This window comes from Hemitrygon akajei, chromosome 10, assembly GCF_048418815.1.
Source record: "Hemitrygon akajei chromosome 10, sHemAka1.3, whole genome shotgun sequence".
In the NCBI taxonomy this organism is placed as follows: domain Eukaryota; kingdom Metazoa; phylum Chordata; class Chondrichthyes; order Myliobatiformes; family Dasyatidae; genus Hemitrygon; species Hemitrygon akajei.
The window spans coordinates 19,805,759-19,826,633 of NC_133133.1; the positions used below are offsets into that span (position 1 = coordinate 19,805,759).

The 20,875-nt window shown below is 41.0% G+C and overlaps 1 protein-coding gene across 1 annotated transcript in view; it reads right to left on the bottom strand.

Moving 5' to 3' along the window:
* Positions 1–15,576: 15,576 nt before the first annotated feature.
* rxfp2l (relaxin family peptide receptor 2, like) overlaps positions 15,577–20,875 on the bottom strand; it is a 94,813-nt gene continuing 89,514 nt past the window's right edge. Inside the window, exon 18 of the mRNA XM_073057891.1 lies at positions 15,577–20,109. Coding sequence (XP_072913992.1) covers positions 19,931–20,109 — 179 coding nt within the window. The 3' untranslated portion in view covers positions 15,577–19,930. The remainder of the gene's footprint in view (positions 20,110–20,875) is intronic.

Genomic DNA, 20,875 nt, shown 5'->3' on the forward strand with positions numbered 1-20,875 from the left:
GAATCAAGACGACTACACATAGGACTGGAGTCTTAACGTGCTAATTGAATGGAGGTGATCAGTGCTCAGTTCCTGTTTAGTGTTGTAGACTCCTTCTGCAAAGCAGAATATGTTTCAAATTAATGTGCCCGTTATTGGATTTTTCCATGCAGTTCTCTTATAGTAAAAATTGACATTGGAAAATGCCTGGCAAATACTTTGTTTCCAAAGCATTTCATTGAAAAAGTCCTGAGGTGATAAATAGAAATTTCATAAAACAAGTTTACAGATTAACTATTAGCCATTTGGGATTTTAAAATTTAATAGAGTTGGAAGATCTTAACCTTTTCCTCCTGTTAGTAGATTGTGATGTTTTTAGATGTTAAAGTAATATACCTAAACAGGGATTGCAGTGGTCCATGCAACCAATGTCTGAATTAAAATCCCTCTCTCTGTTATTTTTTTACTGAATGAATAAAGTGATGCAAGGTATAATTTGTTCTTTTTTTCTGATTATGAGATTTCTTTCCTTAATAATCAATAAAAATTTGCATCTTGAAATTTTTCTGGAGTTGTTTCAGGTGTTTTGCAAAATTGTGGGATCTATTGCCACATTTATATTCGGAAAATATTAGTACCATCCAGGTGTCTCAGAAACAGATTCAGAATCATGTTCGATATCACTGGGATTTGTCATTAAACAAAGTGTAATGCATTTAAAAAACAAATAATTACATTTGGTTATATGGTACTCTGCAAAAGTCTTAGGTACAGGTACTGTACATAGCTGGGGTGTCTCACACTTACACAGTACTGTATTTGTCAACGTGGAGTGGAAAGCGAGTTTGTAAATTCTGGCAGGAGCAAAGTACGTTGGGAGTTGCTTGGGTGGAGCGCTATGGGAGAGGTGTGGGACAGGTGGCAGAGAAGGAGTGCCTTGAGTGGAGTTTGGTGCGAGTGCAGACACACCCATCCCTGTGACATCAGGCAAAGTAATTTGATTCCAAACAATTGGTTTATTAATCATTACAGAATGTCTCTCTGGTGCATCCCGATCCTCCCCTCTCCCTTCCCCTTTTCCCAAACATGATTCCCCTCTCCCTGCCCCCTCTCTCAGTGCACAATAGAGACCCATATCAGAATCAGGTTTATCATCACTCACGTGCATCATGAAATTTGTTTTTTTGTGTGGTTGCAGTACAGTGCAATTCATAAAATTACGGAATTACTGTGCAAAAGTCTAAGACACCCTTTTGAAGATGTCCTCAGTGCTGGGGCGGCTAGTGCCCATGATGAAGCTGACTGAATTTGCAGCTTTTTCTGGTCCTGTGCCATTGCTCCTTCCATACCAGATGGTGATGCAGCCAGTTAGAATGCTTTCCACAGTACATCTATAGAAATTTGCTAGAGTCTTTGGTCCTCAAACTCATAATGAAATATAGCGTGCTTTCTTTGTAATTGCATCAATATATTGGGCCCAGGACAGTTCTTCAGAGACATTGACACCCAGGAACTTGAAAGTGCTCATCCTTCCTATTGTTGATCTTTCTATGATGATTGAAGTGTGTTCCCTCAACTTCCCCTTCTTGAAGACCACAATCATTTCCTTGGTCTTACTGACAGTGAGTGCAAGGTTGTTGCTGCGAAACCGCTCAATCAGTTGATCAATCTCACTCCTATACACCTCCTCCTCCTCCTCCTCCTCCTCCTCACTACCTGAGATTCTGCCGACAGCATTTGTTTCAACAGCGAATTTATATATGGCTTTTGAGCTGTGCCTAGCATTGATTATCAGTGAGGAGGAGATGTTGTTTCTGATCTGCGCTGACCGAGGTCTCCGATGAGGAAGTGAAGGATCCACGTGCAGAGGCCCCAATTTTGGAGCCTGTTGATTAGTACTGAGTGTACGATGGTGTTGAACACTGAGCTGTGATCAATAAAAAGCAGCCTGACACAGGAATTGCTTTTGTCCAGGTGGTCCAAGACCAACTGGAGAGCCAGCGAGAAAGCATCCACTGTAGACCTATTGTGGTGGGAGGCAAATGGCAGCAGGTTCAGATCTTTGCTTCGGCAGGAGTTGATTCTGGCCATGACCAACCTCCCACTGCACTTAATCATAGTAGATATTAGTACAACTGGACGATAGTCATCGAGGCAGCTTACCCTATTCTTCTTGGGCACTGATATGATTGTCGTGCTTTTGAAGCAGTTGGGAACATCCAACTCCGGAGGTGAGAGGTTATAGATATCCTTGAACACACCCATCAGTTGGTTGGCACAGGTTTTCAGTGCCCTACCAGGTATACCATCAGGGCCTGACACCTTGCAAGGGTTCACCCTCTTGAAAGATGTTCTGCTGTTAGCCTCTGAGACAGAGATCACAGGGACACCAAATGCTGCAGGGATTTGCACAGGTATAGCTTTATTATCCATTTCAAAACATGCATAAAAGACATTGAGCTTATCTGGGAATGAGGCATTACAGCTACTCATGATATTAGATGTTGCCTCGTAGGAAGTAATGACCTGCAAACTTTGCCAATGCTGACTTGCATCCAATTCTAAATCTAACATAATTCAAAATTGTTTTTCTGCTCTTAAAATAGCCTTCTATAGGTTGTACCTGGATTTCTTGTGTAGTTCTGGATCTCCAGTCTTGAAAATCCTAAATCTAGCTTTCAGCAGGCCTTGGATCTCCTGGTCTAACCATGGCTTTTAGGTTGGTTTGTCTGGTATGTTCTTGAAGGCACACATTCATCCACATTGGTCTTGATGAAGTTGATGACAACGGTGGCATATTCATTCAGACTTGAAGATGAATCCCTGAATATTGTCTTCAAAGAGGTCCTTCTGGTCATTATACACTTTTTTAAAACTGCTAATCTATGCCTTATGAAAAAAGGTTGAGTGAACTCGGCCTTTTCTCCTTGGAGCGACGGAGGATAAGAGGTGACCTGATGGAGGTGTATAAGATTATGAGAGGCATTGATCGTTTGGATAGTCAGAGGCTCTTTCCCAGGGTTGAAATGGCTGCCGCAAGAGGGCACAGGTTTAAGATGCTGGGGAGCAGGTACAGAGGAGATGACAGGCGTAAGTTTTTTATGCAGAGAGTGGTGAGTGCTTGGAATGGGACTGCCGGCAACAGTGGTGGAGGCAGATACGATAGGGTCTTTTAGGAGACTTTTGGTTAGGTACATGGAGCTTAGAAAAATAGAGGGCTATGGGTAACCCTAGTAATTTCTGAGGTAGAGACTTGTTCAGTTCAACTTTGTGGGCCAAAGGGCCTGTATTGTGTTGTAGGTTTTCTATGTTTCTAATCAAGTACTTTCAATATGGAACCTATTCAAATATAAGAAGGAGTGTCAGTTATTATAAAGAGCAATGATAGAATTTGCTTTGAAATATTATTCATTGAGAGATAAATATTTGTCAGTCCTTTGTACTTCAATGTAATGTCATATGATGTTTAACACATCCTAAGAAGCATAGAAGGACTGGGTTAATGTTCCATCTTCAAAAGCACAGATGCCTTTTGCTACTATAATGAAATATTAGCCCAAGTTTTGATCTCAAATCTATTCAGTGGAAAGTCCAGAGGGAACCCATTTAGGAATCACTGTCTTTCAATCCTGGAAATCAGGTATGTGTTCTAAATATTGGAACACAGTAACTGATGTATGTCACTAGGTGGCAGCTACATACCTCACATTGCACAAAATAATCGCACAAACAGATTGCTTGATAAATTGCAATGCATAAAACACTGGTGACACATCATTTCTAACATCTGTTTGATCATGGAAATTCATAAAATTCATTCATGGAAAGTGATAGTTCATGAAGATTCACCATTCCTTGTAGATGTGCTTAATGCTGGGGAGGGCTTTACCTGTGGTCGGTAAGGCTGTAGCTACTACATTTTGTAGGGTTTTCCGTTCCAGGACATTGCTGTTTCCAGACCAGGCCTTGATGCAACCAATCAGTGTACTCTCCACCATGCATCTGTAGAAGTTTGTCAAAGTTTTAGATGACATGCCAAATCTTCGCAAATTTCTAAGAAAGCTGGATCTTCTTTGTAATGGCACTTACATGTTGAACCCAGGATAGATCTTCTGAAATGATTACACCAAGGAATTTAAAGCTACTGAAACTCTCCAATTCTGAACTCTGATAAGTATGATAGCATACAAAAATTTTCATGTGTCAGTGGAAATTCTGGGCCTATGGATTAGGTGGGATGGGGAAGTTTGTTTTATAATAATATTTAAAATCTTTTAGTGTTTTTAATTAACCTCTGTACTGTGCCACTTATATGGTCGTGTTGCTGTCTGAACCTTGTCCTTGGGCCTTTGGCTGTAGAGGCCTGGCAAAATAGGCCCTCTACTTCTAGTCCAAGTAATTGTGGATGTATGGGGGCCAAGGGCAGTAATCTCTGGCAACAGACTCAATTCAGTCCAATGCACTGGAATCAATAGTTCACAAAAGAACTCTCTCCTTGTCTGATTATAGACTCAATGGCCACTTTATTAGGTACTTCCTGTATCTAATAAAGTGGCCACTGAGTGTACATTTGTGGTCTTCTGTTGCTGTAGCCCATCCACTTCACGGTTTGACGTGTTGTGCATTCAGAGATGCTCTTCTGCACACCACTGTGGTAACACGTGGTTATCTGAATTACTGTCACCTTGAACCAATCTGGCCATTCTCCTCTGACCTCGCTCATTAACAAGGGATTTTCAGCTCACAGAACTGCTGTTTATTCTGATTTTTTCTTCATTTTTGCACCATTCTTTGGTGACAGTTGTGCTTGAAAATCCCAGGGGATCAACAGTTTCTAAGATATTCCACAGTCAAAGTCATTTAGATCACATTTCTTCCCCATTCTGATGTTTGGTCTGAACAACAACTGAACCTCTTGACCATGTCTGCGTGCCTGCTTTTATGCATTGAGATGCTGCTTCATGATTGGCTGATTAGATATTAGCATTAGTGAGCAGGTGTACAGGTGTACCTAATAAAGTGGCCACTGAGTGTACATTTTCCACAATGGCAAGTCATTAAACTTTAAATAATGATCAATTTGTTGATAAATGATCTTGTTTTCAATTCAAATTGTGCAAAGCTACTTCTTTCTGAGGATTCATAAAGTTAATTTGTATTCACTGTCTGAGCCTGATTTATCATATGGGTGAAAGAAAAAATGAAAATTTGAGTAGGAAGGGTAGAAATTGTTGTGTAATATTTAAATAATACTTGAGTAATCCAGTTATATGTATAAATAAATGATTGCATATATCATCCACTACCACGTGATATGCATGCACCTCACTTAAAGTAAACTCGAAGACAGACCCGCGTTCCTGGACTCTCGTGTCTTCCTTTGAATTAGTTTAATGTTTTGAAGTTACAAAACATAACATTAGTGACAAGGTTTTTTTAAAATGAACCCAAGACAGCTACCCACCTGTTGAAGTGCAGCAAGACATTCAAACTAAAAAAAAAGTGAAGAATGGTCAGATTTTTTAAAAAAAGGCCCAACATGTGCAGATACTGTCAAAAAAAACGCAGCGCAGTGCATGTTCTTTGTAAGGGAAGACACGATTGAGTTTAAAAAAAGTAAGAAAACAGAATTCACTGGTTCATAAAGAGTGAGTACCACATGATAATAATTATATTTAAAAAATTAGAAATGGCTGGCTATATCAGAAAGACTGACACGTTTGATTGCTCAACGGGTAACTGGCTCATGTATACTGAGCTAACTAAGTAATATTGTAAAGCAAATGAGATAGCCCATGAGAAATGAGTCCCAATTTTGTTGTGTGTATTGGGTTTAAAGGCATGCAGTTTGTTACTAAGTTTAACTGCTCCGACCAAACCATCTGAAATGAGCTTTGCTGATATTGTAAAAGTAATGCAGCAACATTTAGAACCAAAGCCATTGTTGATTGCAGAATACTGGTTAAGATGGCGCAACTGACTGTGTGAAATAGCTCACAAGTGTAAAAAAGACAAGATGTTCGACTAAGAACAGTACTAATAACATCTTTTCTGAAGTTATCACTGCAAATAATGAAGAGGCGAGTGATGGCAGAGCGAGTTTGGGGGACAAGCCGGTGTGTTGGAACATCAATGCAGATGGAGAGAGCCATTTGCAGAGAAGAAGTCAGGGCAGAAGAGTTCCAATGCTTCAGCAACTGGCCTGGGTCCGAGGTTGGATTGCTCTGGGCACCAAGCCGATTTGACGAGTTTGAGAACGGCCACGGGCTGGGCAGTGAAACCTGAGCCCAGACCGAGACATTGGACAGCATGGCACCGAGCCATTCACAGCAGCGGTTTCTGGGTCCTAATGCAAGGTACAATCTGCTGTTTAGGCAATTTAAATGCTGGCCCAGATTGGAGGCGAGAGCCGATAAAAAAGAAAGGGAGTCCATTCAGTGAACGTGGCTGAATTGAAGAAATTGAGCATTATCAGCTTGGTAATGGGCTTAATGATACACTAAGAGATTGTTTAATTTGTGGAATCTTACAAGAAAACATTCAAAAATGGCTCGTAACTAAAGGATAAGTACAATGAAAAGAAAGGAGTCAATGGAGGTATGGAAACAGAGAATTCGTCACATGATGTTGTGGATGAGGAAACCAAGAGGAGAGATCAGATTGTAAGGCGAGCTATAAAAGGATTAATAAAAGAATACTCCAGTGAGCTAAACACTTTTTTCCCTAGATCAAGATGTACCAACTAGAAGAAGAAAAAGGAAGGAGAAGAAAGGTGGCCAGAGCTGTCAGAACCACTTCCAGCAGACTCAGAGTCAACTCCTACAACCACCATTTTCACAACCACAAGTCCCAACTACCAAGTAGGGTGACCTTCTTCGTCAGGAAATACATTATCCCACAAAAGTGAGAAATTCTCCACAGCAATTAAATCTTTAGGTCTGAATGGGACAATTTAAAATTTACTCTACTGTGGATATCTGTATATAGTATTTGTATTTTATAATATACTAGTTGAGGTGCATTCTCTATTTAGTTGGAGTTTATAGCTAAGCTAAGCTAATATTGTGTATTTAATCTTTAAGTAATATTTGAGTAATCTTGTATGTATATTATTTGATTAAGCATTCTTGTGTCATGGTCTGGTCTGAAGTCTCCATTCCGGTTCATGGTCTGGTCCGCGGACTCTGGACTCCGGGTCCTCCGACCGTCCCTTGTTTCGGCTTGGACTCAAGCACTTGCACCTGATGCTCATCGGGTTGGCTGGGAATATAAGTGGCTCGGGGATTGAGTGTAGTTGGGGGGTTGTTCTGTCAGTCTCTGCTTGGAGTAACCCATTAGTGGAAGGTGAGGTCTTTCAGTGAGTAATGGATTTGGCTGTTCCATAGCCCGCCGATGCTTACTGGCTGCTTCGAGTCTTGAAGACACCCCAGACTGAGCTCCCTTGCCTCTGTCGGGTAAGCCAGGCTGGTTGCCGTTGCCCTGCGGTTAGTTCTGTCCTTTCTGTTTCCCTGCCTCTGTCGGGTTGTGCCCCGCGACCTGCCCAGGAGTCCCACGGCCTGCCCAGGAGGCTAGCCTCAAGACCCCCAAGCCTCTAGCCAAGCCTAAAGAACTCCAGGATCTCCACGAACTCCACGACCGCCACGAACTGCGACCTGTCCCGTCCTTTAGCTTTGTCCCGCCCTATCCCTGGTACTTCAGTGTCTGTGTCCTGCACTTGGGTCCAGTCTCAACACCCCCCTTATGACATCTTGTTAATTTAATTTCCACTGCTGCCTGTAAGGAGTTTGTACATTTTCCCCATGACTACGTGGGTTTCCTCCGGGTGCTCCAGTTTCCTCCCACAGTCCAAGGACCTACCAATTGGTAGGTTAAGTGGTCATTGTAAATTGTCCCGTGATTAGGCTGGGGTTAAATCGGAGGACTGCTGGGTGAAGTGGCTCAAAGATCTGGAAGGGCCAACTCTGTGCTGTACCTCAATAAACAAATAAATAACTAACTCATTCATTACAGGCTATATGTATAAATGTGTGGATTGCATACGTCACCACGCTACCATGTGATACTTGTGCGCCTTGCATAAAGTACACTCAAAGTTAGATCCACATTTCAGGATCCCATTTCTTTCTTTGAATTAGTTTAATGTTTTGAAGTTACAAAACATGTCTATACATTTGTCTTTCTGTTAATTTGAACAGAAAGGAAAGTGGGCATGCTTTGCAATGGATGTGTGTTTCAACTAAATGAATTTTCCTCTCTCCTCTCATCAGGGCTTTGAATTTAGGACTCAAGGTTAAAGGAAAATGTGCTGAAAATTCATACCAACCGATTCTTCCAAAGTCCTTTATTAATATATGTGACTTAACCAAAGATTGAGTTAAACACCTGCTCTATTAGCTAATGCTAAAATTCTTCACTTTTGGTGTTAGTCCAACTCCCTGGCATGTTTTACATCAAAGCTGCTATGTCTTTGCTACTATTTTAAACCCATACATAAGTCCACACCTTAAATAGATTGCATTGATTTTGCAAATCAGCATTCAATACAGAAAATCCAAGGAAAGGTTTGCAATTGGAGTTAGAAAAACTCAACATTTTGTCACAGTACAATTGTGTGTCTTCAAGACGAGCAGAGAAGTTTGCCTGTTTGAGAGTTTTGGCTATCGGTTACACGTGGACGTAGAAGATTAAAGAGACAACTGGAAGTAAAAATGCAAATACACAAACTCCAAAGTTCAGTTAAACCATTAAATAGTTTCTTTATTGCAGCATATAATACAGCTGGTACAAAATATGAAAAAAATTAGATTAGTATTTGCACACAAACAATAAAGCCAAGAAATTCTATAGTGAAGAATTACAAAATGTATGTATACTGCATTTGCCATTACTTGACAGAAAAATAAATGTTTAGTAATTTTAACCAAAATGGTTTGCATAAAAAAGATATGCTGTAAAAGTAAGTAGGAAGTCATTGACAAAAGGAAAAGAAGAATTCTGTGAATTGCTTGCATTTTATGGATGATCAAACAACACACACAAAATGCTGGTGGAACACGGTAGGCCAGGCAGCATCTATAAGGAGAAGTACTGTCAATGTTTCGGGCCGAGACCCTTCGTCAGGACTGTGTTGTTTGAATTTGTGTGTGTTGTTTGAATTTCCAGCATCTGCAGATTTCCTCATGTTTGCATTTTATGGATGATGTCAGTTTACTGGAACAATTTTACAATGCTCACTTGTTTCTTAATTCTTCATCATTACTTTGTTTAAAGTCACTGATTAAACATGAGAGTGCTGTCCTTTCACATTATATATGAATGATTTGGGTGGTAGAATTGATGGCTTTCTGGCCAAGTTTGCAGATGATATAAAGATAGGTGAAGGGACAGGGAGTCTGCAGGAGGGCAGATAGGGATAACAGGCAAATAAGTGATAGATGGAATACAGTGTATGGAAATGTACGGTCATGCACTTTGGTAGAAGGAGTAAAGGCATAGACTATTTTTTAAATTGGGAGAAATTTCAAAAACCAGAGGTGCAATGGGACTTGGGAGTCCTTATGCAGAGTTCCCTAAAGGTTAATTTGCAGGTTGAATTGGTGGTAAGGAAGGTAAATGCAGTGTTAGCATTCATTTCAAGAGGACTAGAATATAAGAGCAAGGATGTAATGCTGAGGTTTTAGAAGGCATTGGTCAGTCCGCATGGAGTATTGTGAGCAGTTTTGGGCCTCTTATATACAAAAAGCTGTGCTGGCATCGAAGAGTGTTCAGAGGAGGTTCATGAAAACAATTCTGGAAATGAAAGGGTTAACACGAGGAGCATTTGATGGCTCTGGTCCTGTGCTCACTGGAGTGTAAAAGAATGAGGGGGATCTCACTTAAACCTATGGAATATTGAAAGGTTTGGATAGAGTGGATTGGGGAGGATGTTTCCTATAGTGGCTGATTCTAAGACTAGATGACACAGCCACAGAATGGAGGTGAGGAACTTCTTAAACCAGAGGGTAGGGAATTTGTGGAATTCATTGCCACAGACAGCTGTGTAGACCAAGTCACTGACTATATTTAAAGTGGAGGATGATAGGCTCTTGACTAGTCAGGGTGTCAAATGTTGCAGGGTGAAGGCCAGAGAATGGGATTGAGAGGGATAATAAATCAGTCATGATGGAATGGTGGAGCGGACTCAGTAGGCCAATAGCCCAAATCTGCTCCCATGTCTTATGGTCTTGGTTAAAGCTGCTGTCTTGAAGTGAGAAGCAAGATAACTAGTGAAAAAGACAATAGCAATGAGATAGTCAGATAGGAGGCAATCATCAAAAAGAATTCAGTCTGGAGAAGTGTAAAGTAATGCATTGGGAAGAACAAGCATAACAAGGCACACAATAAATGGAAGAGGACTGAGACATGCAAAGTAACAGACGGAGCTTGGAGTGTATTTTCACCACTTCCTGAAGGTTGCTAGGCAGATACAACTCTATAAAAACAGACAGGTCATTTTACTTTACTGGCCAAGCACAAAATTTAAGAACATAAAAATCACACTGGTAATGTATAGAATTCTAACCCGACCACAGCACAGCATTGCCTCAGGATTTGATAAGGAAGAGAATTCAGGGGAAATTCGTGACCATGTTGCAAGGGCTGGGGAAGTGTTCTTTTGAGTAAATCAAGTAAATAAATAAATATGGATTATAAAGGTAATCTCACTAACTGTGGCCATGAAGTTATTACATCGTTGTTAAAAACCCAGTTCATTTGTGTGGTTCAAGAACACAGCTCAGCACCACCTTTGTATGGGTAATGATAGACAGGCAAATAAATGCTGGCTCAATCTGCAAAGCCCACATCTCTTGAGTGAATAAATGAAACATAGTTTGGGTGGACTCATGTTGTTCTCTTCAAAACCTGTTACAACTCATCTTGTCAGTATTATTTTTTTATTTGTCTTCTTTTGCAAACGTCTTGCTTGCCAATCTTGTTTATGTATAGTTTTAAAGTAAATTCTATTGTTTTTCTTTATTTTCCTGTAAATGTCTGCAAAAAATGAATGTCTCGGTATTATATGGTAGCATACACTCAGTGGCCACTTTATTCGGTACAGGAGTGGAACTTGGTGTGGTCTTTGCTGCTGTAGCTCATCCACATCATGGTTCAATGTTCAGAGATGCTCTTCTGCACACCACTGTTGTTTGAGTTATTGTCACCTTCCTGTCAGCTTGAACCAGTCTGGTTATTATCCTCTGACTATTCTCATTAACAAAGCTTTTTCACCCATGTAACTGCGACTCATTGGATGTTTTTATTTGTTTCCATTCTCTGTAAACTCTAGAGACTTTTGTGGATGAAAATCCCAGATCAGCAGTTTCTGAGATACTCAAACCACTGGCACCAACAATCATTCCACAGTTAAAAGAACATATTTCTCCCCCATTCTGATATTTGGTCTGAACAACAACTGAACCTCTTGGCCATGTCTGTCACCACAGTTCGGATAAGGCCTAAGTGAGAGACACTGAAGCAGGTCGATAGTTCACAGACTTTAATACAAACAGTGTTAAAGGGAAAATAGAACAATAAACGCTAGGCCAAACAGGGCCGTTAACTAAAACTCTCAAAGGAAAACAAAGCCTACACTGCGGATGAAAAGAACATCAAAATATTAAACAAATACCGCTAGTCTTCAGAGCCAGTCGATTTGAAAGTCCAGTATCTCAGAGATGGCCGAATACAAAACAGCAGCAAAGCATTGCTATGCTCTGTCCAACTCTCAACAAGTATGGAGTTAAATACTATCACAATTAAATAATAATTACCTGACACGTACAAATTCACGAGCGCAATTGCCGTATCTACTGCGCTGCTGAATCCGTGGGTGTGACCGTGTCTGTATGCTTTTATGCGTTGAATTGCTGCCATATGATTGCCCGATTACATATTTGCTTTAATGAACAGGCCCTAATTAAGGGTCTCAGCCCAAAACGTCAACTGTTCATTCCCATCCATAGATGCTGCCTGACCTGCTGAGCACCTCCAGCTCATTGTGTGAATTGCTGTAGATTTCCAGCTTCTGCAACACCTCTTGTGTCCACAGTGTACACTTCATTAGCAACCATTCCTGTATCTAACAAAGCAGCCACTGAGTGTATATGTACTTCAATAATAGATTTGACTTTGAAGGGAGATTTATTAGCTGTATTAAATCATGAGGCAATTATGTAAACAGATGAAGAACAATGCAGACACTCTCTACGTTTAGATAATACTGTATTGTGTTGTGAAATGTAGCGTTGGCTCTTTTCAGCATCTGGTAACCAGGTTAAATGTCGTCCTGTAGCTCAGTTGATAAATGCATTGTCTGATAAGATTTTACCATGTGCAGATCAGGAGCCTGCCAGGTTTGATTTAGGATCTTGCTGTCAGCAATAGTCATGGTACCACAATCAGCTTGAACTAGAAAAGGATAATTCCATTGCTTACAAATTAAGTGAACTTTGCCATTTGCATTCCATTCCTCCCAACAACATAGGTGGCTTTCCTATTGTGATCACTGGACCGGAAGAACAGTCACAGAGCCACGTTCACGGTCAGTTGCAAGTAGAAAAGCATCACAACATTAAGTAAGTGGGACTAACTGCTGACTATAATAAGCAACGTTGTGCTGACCTTTTAGAATCTGTATATTAATACATTGTTGAACAAAATGAAGCACAATTTTGTTTTATCTGTGTAATTAGCTCTTGTAATCCACAGATTCGATTCCAACCACAGTGATGAATTTTATTCTTAATTGTTCAAATTGCAATTAGGTGTCATGAAAACTGATTGTGCTTCTTTCAGTGTCAGCCCTTGTAAATACACAAAGTTCCAGTTCAAACTGTATCCTCCTGTCTGGTGCTACATCATACACATATCAAGTCACTGTTCACATACTGTATGTACTGGATGAAAAGAACATCTTGTTGTTGGCACCACATGAATCCTGCACTTGGCAGCACAAATACAATGAGTAAGCAACAACAGTACGTACAACCCCGCCATTTCCTGGAATATAACTCACAAATCATCGAATACAACTTAGTCATTGTCACATTTTACAGTGATTTTTAAAAACCATAAGACATAGGAGCAGAATTAGGCCATTCAGCCCATCGAGTATAGTGCATGTACATCTTATACCTATTAATATGATATCACAGAGAATAATTATAAATGATTGGTTAATTAAACTATCTGGTACAAGTGCAAAAGTAGGATCATAGATTAAAAGGAACAATTCACTCCCAACTAGTATAAGTGTCAAAGGTTCTACCTACACAACACACATCAAGTAAAAAAGTCTACTTTTATCTAGTAACGTACAATTCAAGTGCGACTCAATATTACACCACACAATTGTAAGGGGGAAATTCACTTGTGTTTGTAAGTTTCTCAATGTGAGAACCTGTCATATTCACCATTTACAAAGGAATGTCCTCTATCACAGGATGCTCTACAAGTCATCTGCATCTCACCGCCATTTCATCAATATCTCTTCCACACATGGCTGAGCTGAAATGTTAACAGCAGAGGAATTCGCAGGACAAACTGCTATTTTTGAAGTTGTATTTGTGTATCATCAGAGAAATGCACATTTTAACAAATGCATGCAAACCCACATCTGTTAAAAAAAAGTCATTCACTTCTTCCAAAATATTAAGCATATATACAAGGAACGTCCACGATGGCACTGGGTAGACAATGCAAGTGTGTGTGACATATTACTTATTACACTGAGTGTGAAATTGCTATGTTTGGAAACTATCACATCAAAAAATGTTTTCACTCTATTGTTAACATTCAAGATTATTTTATGGTTGGTTTCACTTACAAAAGCAGAGATTTCTTAGTCTCTGTGTCAACATGGATTGATTTGGGGTGAAAAACAGTGGCACAGTTGTGTATGATGATTGTTGAGGGACACCAAGCAATACCATTGCATTGGTGGAGAAGGGCCGCCAATTAATAAATAGAGGGTGGCTCTCCTCCTTTGTGGATACACCAACAGATTAAATAACAACAACACAAACAAAATGCTGGTAGAACACAGCAGGCCAGGCAGCATTGATAGGGAGAAACGCTGTCGACGTTTCGGGCCGAGACCCTTTGTCAGGACTAACTGAAAGGAAAGATAGTAAGAGATTTGAAAGTAGTGGGGGGAGGGGGAAATGCAAAATGGTAGGAGAAGACCGGAGGGGGTGGGATGAAGCTAAGAGCTGGAAAGGTGATTGGCGAAAGTGATACAGAGCTGGAGAAGGGAAAGGATCATGGGACGGGAGGCCTCAGGAGAAAGAAAGGGGGGGGGGGAAGCACCAGAGGGAGATGGAGAACAGGCAAACAACTAAATATGTCAGGGATGGGGTAAGAAGTGGAGGAGGGGCATTAATGGAAGTTAGAGAAGTCAATGTTCATGCCATCAGGTTGGAGGCTACCCAGCCGGTATATAAGGTGTTGTTCCTCATTCACTCAATGCACTCTAAATTGGTGCTATTTACATCATAACTTGTTAGGCAATATGCTAGTAGATCTCCTTCAACAGATGTCCACTAACTTACAAGGAGTGCAATTATTAGGAGAAGAGTTAACAGAAATATCTGTGTAACGCAGTGATTGTTTGTCATCAGTCGCTTTACTAAGTACAGGAATGCAATCCAGTGTGGTCTTCTGCTGCTGTAGCCTATCCACTTCAAGGTTTGACATGCTGTGTGTTCAGAGATGCTCTTCTGCACTGTGCTGTTGAAACGTGTGGTTATTTGAGTCACTGTTGCCTTCCTGTCAGTTTGAAACAGTCTGGCCATTGTCCTATGACTTCTCTCATTAATGAAGCATTTTCACCCACACAACTGCCGTTTATTGGATGTTTTTAGGTTGTGGTCTCTGTTAACACTGGAGACTGTTGTGCTTGAAAATCAGCAGTTTCTGAGATACTCAAACCATCCTGTCTGGCACCAACAATCATTCCACGGTCAAAGTCACTTGCATCACATTTCTTCCCCATTCTGATGTCTGGTTTGAACAACAACTGGGTCTCTTGACCATACTTTTATTCATTAAGTTGCTGCCACATGATGGGCTGATTAGGTATTTACGTTAATGAGCAGGTGTACCTTAGAAAGTGGACACTGAGTGTATATCCCACATTTTGCGAAGGAATGTGGTGCTAATGCTCTCACAAGTAATGTTGTCAGATGTGACTCTATAACACAGTGATGCTTCTGTTGAGAGGTGTGACGGTAATACTCATTCAATGTTATAATGACATTACAGTGTTATAGTTGAATGCTCCTCTTGTGGGACGTGGGAAGTCAGGGAGACCTCCAGTGTCCTTGATGACTACACGTGCAAAAGGTGCATCCAGTTGCAGCTTCTAACAAACCACATTAAGGAGTTGGAGCTGGAACTACCATAGATTCCGGACTACAGAGCGCACCTGATTAAAAGCCGCTGGCTCTAATTTTAGAAAGAAAATCAATTTTTTACTTGTACAGGCCGCACCGGATTTTCGGCCGCAGGTGTCCCACGTTGTAATATGAGATATTTACACAGAAAGATATTACACGTGAGGATTTTTTAACTTTTAATTAAATCCATATGGTAACATAAACAAATACATATTGCAAATGCTTTTTTTCGAACCGTGCCTGTAACGCGGCTACTTTTAAATATACGTTGCGTATACTTTTTTTACTGAACAACATTCCAATATCTCCTAACGACTGGTAAAAAATATATATACTGCAGCCTACCAGGAAAAGTTATTGATCGCCTTTAACTTAAAAGCAGCGTTCGCTCAGATCTAATGCCGCTCGCGTAATGTGCTCGCCCCCTCCTTCCCGTTTATCGCAAACTGGCATTTTTCCCACAAGACGCGGCGAAACCGGGTGTGATGTCATAGCATCCCGCGATGTAGTACAGAAAACAAATATAGTTAAAACACTTCTAACTTTAACTAGAAAATGAATTACTAAGCGAAAATATTATAAACTAAATAACTGCCATAAAGGCAGCACAATGCTTTTCTTCGAGTGTTTTCCATGTTGATGAGGGTGAGTACAAATGACTGATTTACAATAATTTAATTGTGAAAGTGCGCTTGATTTATCGTACAATTTCATTGGACCTCTGTGAACTACTCATCAATTTTATTGGTCTACTGTTACGAGGCAAAATGTTTTTGGCGGCATGAAAAAAATCATGCATTAGCCGCACCGTAGTAAAGGCCGCAGTGTTCAAAGCTGTTCAAAATGTGGGAAAAAAGTAGCGGCTTATAATCCGACATCTACGGTAGATGAACTCCGGATCATTCAGGAGGCTGAAGGGGTGATAGAGTGGATATATAGAGAGGTGCAAGACACAGGAAACTGGGTGACAGTCAGGAAGGGCAAAGGGGTTCAACAGCCAGTGCAGAGTACACCTTTGGCCATCAACAACAGGTATATCACTTTGGATACTGTCGGGGGGTTGGGGGAGGTGGAATGACCTAACAGAGAAAAGTCACAGCGGTCGGGCCCTGGCACTGAGTCTAGCTCTGTGACTCAGAAAGGAAATGGGGAGAACAGGTGAGCTGTAGTGATAGGGATTCATCAGTTAGGGGAACAGGAAGGAGGTTCTGTGGACAAGAACGAGATTCCCAGATGGTATGTTCCTCCTGAGTGCCAGGAGTCCTCAGCATTCTTAAGTGGGAGGGTGAACAGCCAGAAGTTGTGGTCCATGTAGGAAAAGTGATGTGGTTCTGCAAAGTGAGTTCAGGGAGTTGGGTGCTAAGTTAAAGGGCAGGATCTCCAGGGTTGTGGATCTCAGGATTGTTACCCATGTCACGTGCTGGTGAGGCTGGAAATGGGAAGATTTTACATTTTATCACATGGCTAAGTAGTTGGTGTAGCAGTGAGGGCATTAGACTTTTGGATCATTGTGCTTTCTTCCAGGGAAGGTGAGGCCTGTACAGAAGAGATGGTTTGCACCTGAACAGGAAGGGGACTAATATCCTAGCAGGAAGGTTTGCTACTGCTGCATAGTGGGGGGGGGGGGGGGGTTAAACTAGTGTTGCAGGGGCATGGGAATCAGAGTGCCAGAACAGTTAGTAGAGAGATGGTGGAGGCAGATGTTGGTAAGACCTCAGACAACGTCAGGAATCAAAAGGTTTATCGTGTCCTGAGCTGCGTATACTTCAATGCAAGAAATGTCGTAGGAAAGGCAGATGGGAATCAACACATAGGATTATGATATTATAGCAGGAGGGGCAGGACTGGCAGCTGAATATTCTGGGGTTCCGTTGTTTTAGATATGACAGTGTGGAGGGATTAAAGAGGGAGGGGTGGTGTTATTAGAGAAAATGCTCAGTCAGAATAGACTGAAGAACTCATCTAGATGAGTGGAACTGAGGAATAAGAAAGGTATGACCATGTTAATGGGGCTATATTACAGACCACCCAATAGTTTGCGGGATTTAGAGGAACAAATTTGTAGAGATCACAGACACAAGGTTGTTATACTAGTTGATTTTAATTTATTGCATATTGACTGGGAGTCCCATACAGCAAAAGGACTGGATGGGATTGACTTTATCAAATCTGTTCAGGAAAGTTTCCTAATCAGTACGTAGAAGTCCCAATGAGAGAGTTTGTGATATTTGATCTCCATTTAGGGAATGAGACAGGGCAGGTGACGGAAGTTTGTGTAGGGGAACGCTTTGCATCCAGTGATCACAATACCATTAGTTTCATAGTAAGTATGCAAAAAGATAGGTCGAGTTTGTGGTTTGAGATCTTAAACTGGAGAAAGGCCAATTCTGATGGTATCAGAAAGGATCTGGCAAATGTGGATTGGGACAGGCTGCTTTCTGACAAAGGTGTACTTGGTAAGTGGAAGGCTTTCAAAAGTGAAATACTGAGAGTACAAATCTTGTATATTCCTGTCAGAATAAAAGGTAAAGATAACAGCTTTAGGGAACCTCAGTTTTTAAGAGATATTGAGGTCCTGGTATAGGCAGGTTGGAACAAATGAGGTGCTTGTGGACAGAAATCAGGAGAGCTAAAAGAAGGCATGATGTTGCCCGAGCAGACAAGGTGAAGGGAATCCTAAGATGTGTTAAATGCAAAAGGATTGCAAGGGACAAAATCAGTACTCTGGAAGATCAGAATGGTAATTCATGTGTGGAACCAAAAGAGATGGGGAGATCTTAAATATTTTTTGCATCTCTGTTTACTCAAGAGATGGACACAGATTCGATAGAAATGAAGCAAAGCGGTGTCGACTTCATGGACCCTATACAGATTACAAGGGAGGAGGTGTTTGCTGTCTTAAGGCATATTAGAGTGGATAGATCCCCAGGGCTTGACAAGGTGTTCCTTTGACCCTGTGGGAGGCAAGTGCTGTAATTATGGAGGCCCTAGCAGAGATATTTAAATCATCCTTAGCAACAGATAAGGTACCAAAGGATTGGAGGATAGCTAATGGTGTTTCACTGTTTAAGAAAGACTCTAAAATTCAGTCAGGAAACTACAGGCCAGTGAGCCTGATGTCAGTAGTGGGAACGTTATTGGAAGGTATTCTAAGGGACGGGATATGTGAGTAGTTGGATAGACGTGGACTGATTAAGGATAGTCAGCATGGCTTCATGCGTGGTAGGTCATGTCTAACTAAACATCAGTTTTTCAAGGAAGTTGCCAGGAAAATTGATGAAGATAAGGCAGTAGATGTTGTCTACATGAACCTTAGCAAGACATTTGTCAACGTCCCACATGGGAAGTTTATCAAGAAGGTTCAGTTGCATGACATTTAAGATAAGGTAGTAAACTGGACTAGACATTGGCTTTGTGGGAGAAGCCAGAGAGTGGTAATAGTTGGTTGCCTCTCTGACTGGAGCCCTGTGATTAGTGGAGTGCCCCAGGGATTGGTACTGGGTCTGGTGTTGCTTGTCATCTATATCATTGATCTGGATAATAGTGTGGCTAACTGGATCAGCAAATTTGCAGATGACACCAAGATTGTGGGTGTAGTGGACAGTGAGGAAGACCATCAGAGCTTGCGGTGAGATCTGGACCAGCTGGAAAAAGAGGTTGAAAAATGGCAGATGGAAATTAATGCAGACAAGTCTGAGATGTTGTGCTTCAGTAGGACCAACCAGGTCGGTCTTACACAGTGAGGACTGCTGCAGAGCAAAGGGATCTGGGAACATAGGTACATAACTCATTGAAAGTGGCATCAGGGGACTTGTAAGTGAAGCCAAAGTATTGAGTACACGAGATGAGATGTTATGTTAAGGTTCTATAAGACACTGGTGAGGCCTAATTTGAAGCATTGTCTGCAGTTTTGGTCACCTACCTACAGGACAGAAGTAAGTAAGGTTGAAAGAGTGCAAAGGAAATTTACAAGGATACTGTCAGGACTGGAGGATCTGAGTTATAGGGAAAGATTAAATAGGTAAGCACTTTATTCCTTGGAACATAGAAGATAGAGGGGAGATTTGATAGAAATATACAAAATTATGAGGGATATAGATAGGGTAAATACAAGCAGGCTTTTTCCACTGAGGTTGGGTGGGACAACAACGGGAGGTCATGGCTTAAGGGTGAAAGCTAAAAAGTTTAAGGGGAACATGAGGGGAAACTTCTTCACTCAGAGGGTCTTCAGATTATGGAACGAGCTGCTAATGCAAGTGGTGCATGCAAGCTTGATTTCAATGTTTAAGGGAAGTTTAGATACAGTAGGTACATGGATCATAAGGGTATGGAGGGCTACGGTCCTGGTGCAGATTGATGGGAGTAGCCAATTTAAATGGTTCGGCATGGACTAAATGGGCTGAAGGGCCTGTTTTTGTGCTGTACTCTTCTATGACTCTGTTGACTTTGTCAGGAACCACTCATCTAGGGAAGTAAGGTAGTTGCTCTCCTTTGAGTGTCGCTGTCAGAATTGATTGCTATACGTTGCTCGATTGTGTGCTGCTTGTGAGGCTCTTTGTTGGCCCAAGAAAATCCTGGCTCTGCAAACACTGCTTTAGCTTTTCCTGAAAGGACGCAGTTGTAATTGTGTAGAGGATTGGATTCAGGGCACTGTTTATTGGCAGGATGAAGATTACAATCCAGGATGTTACATTACCTGTTTAAAAAAAGTATTAATAAAGAATAAGTGTACATTTCTTTTTAAGAACAAATTCATAGAGCATAATAGATTCTTAACTCCCAAGGCCAGCTATGAAAAGAGGAGAATTATGCATAGCGCTGCAAATCTCATCCCATAAAAACCCAATGCTACAGAAACGCCAACAGAAGCTCCAAAAAACGCATCCCTGGGAGGGGAAGGATCTTCACCTACAAGACATATGTAATTGTGTGGTGAAAGCCCACTAGTCTGTGGACACCATAGAGCCGATCAGTCATGTATCATTTAGGGCTAATACAAGACTCGTCCAGGACAGAGACTCTGGCGAGTTGCTATCGGCTGTCTATGCTCCTGTAGGGATGATGGGCTTAACTAAGTCACTCATAGGATTTCAGATAATTTGAATTTAGAGTTGATTTGCAGCTAGGAATCTAATCAGAACATGACATTAATTGGCGCACTTATTCTGCAATAGCTTAAACCCATTGTTCAGATTATCTGTACTGACATACTCCTTCCACAAAATTACTTTTTAATGAATCATATCGATTATTTAATGCTGTGATTTTATTCAGTTCTTGGGCTCACATTAATTATCCATGTGGACAGTAACAACTATTGCCACTCTGTGAGTGAATGGCAGCATGCATATAGTTATTTAAAAACTATAGTTTTTTTGCCTATTTTTGCATACTTGTTCTAGTTGATTTATCTGCCTTTTGATTAAACTGTTTATGGATTTTTAACCAGAAGAAAAATTGCT